We start from the raw sequence: 6,700 nt of genomic DNA on the forward strand, positions 1-6,700 counted from the left end.
CGCCGAGCCGAGCCGAGCCGCGTCGCGCCGAGCCGAGCCGAGCCGAGCCGAGCCGAGGCCGCCCGAAGCTTCAAGCCGAGCCGAGACGACCCGAGGCCGCCCGAACAGGGGCCGAACCGGCACGAAGCGGCCCAGTCGAGACGCGCCGAGGCGGAAGAGTCCGGAACCGAGGAGGGCCGAGGCGGTCCGAAGCGCGGAGCCGAGTCGGTCCGAGGTGGCCCGAGGCCGCACGAGGCCTTCCGAGCGGCCCCGCGCTATCCCGCCTCAGCGCCTCGGAGGCCTGCGCGCCCCGTTTCCCCGCAGCGCGGCCGCCGTCTGCGGGGCGGGATCTCGCCGGCCTCCGACGCAGCGCGGCCGGGCCCGGAGACCCTCTCGCTCAGGCTCCGCCCGCCCCGCCGCGAGCGGGAGCCGAGTCCGTCCGAGCGGAGCCGAGCGGAGCCGAGCGGCCCCGAGCCCGGGACCCCGAGCCTCGGCTCTCCGCCTCCTCTTCTACGGAGGCGCCCGAGCGCTGCCGGACGCGCTGAACGGGCCTCGGCCGCGGATCGGAATCGACTCCCGAAGCGCGGCAGCCCCTTCGCGAGCAGAGGCGAAAATGGCCGAAGGGTCGCGAAGAGCGCGGAGCCGAGAGGCTGTCGGGATCGCGGCGGACCCGGCGGGCGGGGCCGGGCGGCAAGATGGCTGCCGCGCGGCGAGGTGAGGGCAGGGCCCGGCGGGGGCGCTCCGGGGCGGGCGCGGTCCCGCCTCCTCCCGCGGGGACGGGCAGGCGGCGGCTCGCGGTCGGGGTCTCGGCGCCTCGTGTCCTCCCGCCGCCCTGCCCCTCGGCGCTGACGCCCGGCTGTGCCGGCCCTGGGGCCCCACCTACCCCCGCTGACCCGGGGGATGCTCCGAGCCCTCTGCTGACCCTGGGGGCGGCCCCCCATCCTCCCCCTCCACTGACTCTGGGGGTGCCCCATGCTCTCCGCTGACCCTGGGGGAGGCCCCCATTTCCTCCCCCCGCTGACCCTAGTGGGTGCCCCGTGCCCCTTGGCTGACCCTGGGGGGTGCCCCATCTCCCTTTACTGACCCTGGGGGCGGCCCCCCATCCCCCCCTCCACTGACCCTAGTGGGTGCCCCGTGCCCCTCCGCTGACCCCAGGGGGTGCCCCCATCTCCCACAGCCAGCCCTGGGGGGCTGCGTGCGTGCTGCCCTGGACCCCAGCCGGCGGCTCTGAGCGTCCCCCTGGAGCCCGGCCGGCTGTGGCAGCTGCACTGCAGAGGGTGACGGGTCGGGAGCCCGGGCCAGCGCAGGAGCTTGTCAGTCGAGCTGCTTGTGTGCAGGACGGTGCCAGGCAACGTGGGCCTGTGAGAGCTGGCACCGCCAGTGCCCCTCCCACTGGGCCGCGGAGGCCTCACCGGCTGCAGGCATTGCTCCTGCTGGTGGGGTCACCAGGGTCCCGGCGTCACTGTGTCCGGCATGGGACCCAGCACTCCGCAAACCCGACAGCTCTGGTATGCACCGTGTGTAACGGGGAGGCAGGGCAGCAGCGGGCGGCAGCTGTGTCGCTCGGGCCCCGAATTTCCTCCTCTGGTTTGGAGCCAGGAAACGGGGCCGGCCGGCAGCAGGGCGCTGGGCTCTCGCTTGCGGCCCCCCTCTGCGGAAGGCCCCGGCAACGCGCCGTGTCTTCATTTGCTGAAAGGAGAGCTCCCCCCGGAACGGAACGGGCCTGTGACGCTGGCATAGCACCTCGGGGCGCACCTGTTCTTCCCAGACACCTGTTCACGGCCGTATTGTTATTCCTGCAACTCGCTGGCAAAAACCGCTCAGTCCTGAGGCCATGGCCACGCTTAGAAGCAGCTCCTGCAGGTCCGAGCTCGGGAAGGAGCCACCCGGACTGCGGCCACCTTCAGTGTTAGTCATTTACGTCCTGTATCACCTAAGGCTTTACGCAACGTTTCCGCCCTGAGCCCCCGCGGTCTGATCTGTGATTGTAGTTGGCTGGCACGTAGGTTTGCGGTGTCTGAAGCCAACCTTCAAGAGAAGAATCAAGGGGGAAACCCCACTTGATGTGAAATCCACCCAAGTAACAGCCAGTGTCCAGGCGGCCGAGTTCAGCGGGCCTGGAAAGGCATGAGTGGGTTCTGAGAGCCGGTGCCCGGAACCGGCGGCACCCGTCTAGCCTCCTGGTCCCTGCCCGGCATGCCGCCCCTGACGCTGGGCTCTGAGTCTGTTCCCATCCGCGTGCTCACCCGTTTGGGACCCCTGCCAAGCGACGCTCCACAGGACGCCCGCATCTGCCCTCACGTCCCCACAAAAACCCACCGCTGCTGAGAGCTCCCCCCGATGGAGCGCGGCCGGCTGTTCGCGCCCCGTCCTGCTCGCTCAAGCCTCCTCCAGGGCCTGTGGCCCAAGTCTGAGTTCTTAGTGGCATTTCCACCTGTCCCAGTTGTGCCACGAGCGTGCCTCTTGAGACAGGGACCTGCCCCGGGACACGTTCGATTGGAGGATTCATCGAAGCAAACTCAAAACGTGTGATCACGAAGACTGTTGCGGGGAGAGGGGGTGTCCTCGTGCGATGAGGGGAGAGATGAGGGGAAGCCAGACGCTGCACGAGACGGTCCCAGAGGCGCGCCGTTGGAAGAGATGGGGCCGCCGCTTCAGGAAGTTCCTGCGTGGGTTTGGGGTCACGTGTAAAAGTCCCGAGGAGAGCAACCGACCGCCGTCATTTACGAAGGAAAAGACGTGGCTCTGCATCAGGAAAGGCCCCCTGTGATTCCGTGGGGGGCAGGAGGCAGGAAGCAGCGGGTGGGGGCCGTCGCCTGCCCGCTCCTCCTGGGGGACGGATGCTGAGCTGCTGGAGGGGATCTGGCCGCCGGCCCGGGGAGAGGGGGCTCTGTCTGCCCGTACGGGGTACAGGGACGAGCCGGGTCCCCCGTCGCACTGGGAACGGCCCGGGGGAGCCCAGCTTGGACCCGGGGCCTCACCGACTCCCGTGCTTTCTCTTGCAGGGAGAGCATCGTCCACGATGGTATCCTTCTGCGGTGTCCCCATGTCCCCGGGCCGCCCCAGGATGGTCCCCTGCACACCTGAAGGCAGCTCCCGAGTTCCTGCTTTCTGCTCCCTTGAGCGCCCGCCCCCACCTTTTCTATGAGTTCTGAGTAGAAATTCCATTTGAAGCGGTAGGGACGTTCACTAACAGGTGCGCTGGCTCCGCGCCTCCCCCACGGCCCTGCACCTCGAGTGGGGGGTCTGGGGGGGGTCTGCACCCCCCCCCAGCTGCCCGGAGCAAGAGAGCCCGGACCCCTCACCCTGGACTCCCAGACCCCCTGTACCGCACGCGGACCTGAGGGGTACGGCACTCAGGGAAGGTTGGTAGATGTTTAACTGCATGAAAAAAGAATATTTTCTTTGAAGAAAATGAAAAAAAGTCATTTTTCCTGTCCCCGGGGCCCGGGGAAGCCTGGTGCTCCAAGGCTGTCCCGCCCGCAGTCGCCAGGGACAGGCCGACCCTCCTGCTCCAGGCTAGAACATTTCCCGGGGTGCCAGGAGTCTGGGTGGAAGGCCCGCAGGCAGGGCGCCCCTGAGCACCGGGCAGGTGGCTGTACGGGCAGGGCCCCCGCTGGGTCCCCCGCAAGTCCTTAACCGCCGCCGCCAGCTCTCGTCCGTGTCTCTGCAAATGCTGCTCTGCCTGAGTGGGGCGTATGATGCCCTGTATTTCCTGGCCACGCTGCTCCTGATCATATATAAAAGTGAGTCCTCGTCGCGGAGCCCGGTGAGGTGTGCTCGCTGTGGCCCGCAACAGCCCCGTAACTGGGCCCCCGCCCTGTTGCCCACTGCTCTGCAGGTCAGGTTTTCACTTATCCTTATCCTTACCTGGTGCTCGACCTGAGTCTGCTGCTCCTCACGGGGATTCTGGAAGTGGCTCGGTTATATCTTGGTGAGTGGACGCAAGACCACGTAGTATGGGGGCTGCAGACTTCCCAGCCCCCAAGCTGGCGGCCTCGAAACAGGCCCCCCTTACAATGGGGTTCTTGGAGTCACTGGTGTCCTCCGCTTGGTCACTTATGGGCTTCACCGTACGATGTCCTTGAGGATCCATGTATTCAGAAGCCTTGTTCAAGAGGCAGAACCGCAGCGGCACCGGGGGGAGGGGGGAGCTTCCACGTGGAAGCCTGTCCCCCCGAAGCCACGGGGGAGCAGAGACGCTGAGGCCAGAATGCAGCCTGGCCAGCTGACCAGGGCCCCGAGTCCCCTCCCCTCCTTCCTTCCCCTGCCCTTGGCCTCAGCAGCCTGGAGGAGAAGCACCTGCAGTTTCTGTCTCGGCCCCAACGGGGTGGCGGAGCCTTCTCCGTCCACCCCCGGGGCCCACGGGCTGCTCCCCACTGTGTTCTCCGACCACAGAGGGCCCCACCGGGGTGCAGGCCTCCGGCCCTCTCTGCCTCCCGCGCCGCCGCAGGCCACCCTCTGGCGCTCCGCAGCGGGCGCCTACCGTGTGTAGGAGCACCCGCACGGGAAGAGCTGGTGGCGACCGACAGCTGGCTCCCCGGCCCTGCACCCCGCCCGGGCACAGCAGCATGTCCCGCCCACCTGCACCAGCGACGCCGACGCCCACCAGCGAAGACGCAGGCACGTGCCCTTGTCACCCCCGCAGCACTGCGGGGGCCTGTGGGCATCGCTGGCGCGGACGAGCCCACACCCCTGGGGCGGCAGGTGGCGCGGGGCACCGGCTCCCCTCCAGCAGCCGGGGCTCAGCGTTTCCTGTGACTGACCCGTTCGTAGAATCCCCAGTTGTGTTTTACGGGTGTGCCCAACGCACTCCAGAATTGCCCTTAGCCCAGAGAAAAATATTTTTGGAAATTTTTTTTTAAAAGATCTTATTTATTTTGAGAGAGAGAGCAGGAGTGGGAGGAGCAGCAGAGGGAGGAAAGGCAGGCTTCCCACTGAGCAGGGCGCCCCATGTGGGGCTCCATCCCAGGACCCTGAGATCATGCCCTGAGCGAAGGCCGCCCAGGTGCTTTGTTTTTGGAAACTTTTTTTTTTTTTTAATTTTAATTTTAATTTTTATTTATTTATGATAGTCACAGAGAGAGAGAGGCGCAGAGACACAGGCAGAGGGAGAAGCAGGCTCCATGCACCGGGAGCCCGATGTGGGATTCGATCCCGGGTCTCCAGGATCGCGCCCTGGGCCAAAGGCAGGCGCCAAACCGCTGCGCCACCCAGGGATCCCCTGTTTTTGGAAACTTTATTTTATTTTTATTTTTTTTTAATTTTTATTTATTTTTGATAGTCACAGAGAGAGAGAGAGGCAGAGACACAGGCAGTGGGAGAAGCAGGCTCCATGCACCGGGAGCCCGACGTGGGATTTGATCCCGGGTCTCCAGGATCTCGCCCTGGGCCAAAGGCAGGCGCCAAACCGCTGCGCCACCCAGGGATCCCTGGAAACTTTAAAAGAAACTTCCTCCACCCACTTGGAATTAGAGAAAGGTGTCAGAAAGCAACTGGGACCACTTTTAGAAAACCAAGTCCCCTCTCCCATGCCCACAGCGGACCCAGAGGCGGAGATGGAACATCATGGCTGCAGCTGGCTGTTGCCCTCACGAGGAGAACGCAGCCCCTTGTGGCACTTTGCTTTCTGACCGCTCACACGTGACGTGGTGGCCACAACAGCACCTCTTCCAGGAGGCCCTCAGGCCTGCATCTGGAGGCCGTGCCGGTGATGAGCTGCCACCTTCCCGGGCACACGCAGGGCTCGGTGGGCGTCCTGACCCGGTGCCCACTCGCGCGTCTGTTCTGCTCTCCAGGCACCAAGGGCAACCTGACGGAGGCGGAGGTGCCGCTGGCCATCAGCCTGGTCCTTACCGCGGGGGGCGCCCTGCTGTCCACCCACTTCCTGCTCTGGCAGACCCTGGTGCTGCAGGCCGACTCCATCCTCGGTGCCACGCGCCTGGCGCTGCACGGCCTGGAGGCCGCCCTGCAGCTGGTGGCCATTGCCGCCTTCGTCAGCTAGGCCGCCGGTGCCCGGCCCCCCCGGATGGCTCCGGACGGAGCCCCCGGTTGCTCGGCTGTGTGCGCTGGCTCCCTTGGGCGGCCGGGCTGCTGGCCGCGGCCAGGCAGGCTCCGGTGGTGCACGGTGTCGTCGGTGCCGCGCAGTCTCTCACAACTGCTGGCATCCGCGCTTTCCACACTGGTGCGCGGGGAGCCGGGGCCCCACGGCTCACGACAGGCCAAGTCCCGCGGGACGTGCACTCGGCTTTGCAGCAGAAAGACAAGAACTGCGAGCTGTGTGTGTGCTGGGGGGTCCCCGGTCCCCGGGGCTTCTGCAGGAGGCATTCTGGAACCCGCCACTGCCCGGCCGCGGGCTACCTGTGCGGAGGCACCCTGTCCTGCAGGGCTCCGGGCTCCCAGCGGCTTCCGTCCGTGTGTCTGTCGCGCACTGTCTGTGTTAGGAGTTGCGTATCCAGGTGTTTTCTCTGCCCCATATTGTCGAAATAAATGTTTCTACCCCCCCGGATTTCTCCCAGCTAAGGACACCTGCCTCCTCGGGGTTCTCTCTGGATCCTCAGGAGCACACCCCACCCAGGCATCCCCCAGGAACCACGGGCACAGTGCTTCCCCCCAGAAGGCAGCACGGCCGGGCCCCGGGGTGCGCCCAGACCCCTGCAGAGACGGGCCTCAGCCAGGGGTGGGAGCACGCCCTCCACTGGTGTGTCCTCCAGGAGCCCTG

The 6,700-nt window shown here is 66.3% G+C and overlaps 1 protein-coding gene across 4 annotated transcripts; it reads left to right on the forward strand.

Moving 5' to 3' along the window:
• Window positions 1–498: 498 nt before the first annotated feature.
• TMEM80 (transmembrane protein 80) lies at window positions 499–6,487 on the forward strand. Of its 4 annotated transcripts, none has more exons than XM_038562969.1 (5): window positions 499–693; window positions 2,985–3,004; window positions 3,632–3,725; window positions 3,821–3,913; window positions 5,778–6,487. In XM_038562969.1, the coding sequence occupies exons 1-5, from the start codon at window positions 675–677 to the stop codon at window positions 5,981–5,983; spliced, it is 432 nt and encodes a 143-aa protein (XP_038418897.1). In that variant the 5' UTR covers window positions 499–674; the 3' UTR covers window positions 5,984–6,487. The 4 variants fall into 4 exon arrangements, with proteins under 4 accessions (XP_038418897.1, XP_038418894.1, XP_038418896.1 ...); XM_038562966.1 differs by lacking the exon at window positions 5,778–6,487 and adding an exon at window positions 4,378–5,048; XM_038562968.1 differs by lacking the exons at window positions 499–693; window positions 5,778–6,487 and adding exons at window positions 783–1,487; window positions 4,378–5,048.
• Window positions 6,488–6,700: the final 213 nt, after the last annotated feature.

This window comes from Canis lupus, chromosome 18 (genome assembly GCF_011100685.1).
Source record: "Canis lupus familiaris isolate Mischka breed German Shepherd chromosome 18, alternate assembly UU_Cfam_GSD_1.0, whole genome shotgun sequence".
NCBI classification, from domain to species: domain Eukaryota; kingdom Metazoa; phylum Chordata; class Mammalia; order Carnivora; family Canidae; genus Canis; species Canis lupus.

Coding starts and splice junctions, on each gene's coding strand:
- TMEM80 (XM_038562966.1), top strand. Junction 3,005..3,631: donor GGAGAGCATCGTCCACGATG/GTATCCTTCTGC, acceptor CGCCGCCGCCAG/CTCTCGTCCGTGTCTCTGCA. Junction 3,914..4,377: donor AGTGGCTCGGTTATATCTTG/GTGAGTGGACGC, acceptor CTCCGACCACAG/AGGGCCCCACCGGGGTGCAG.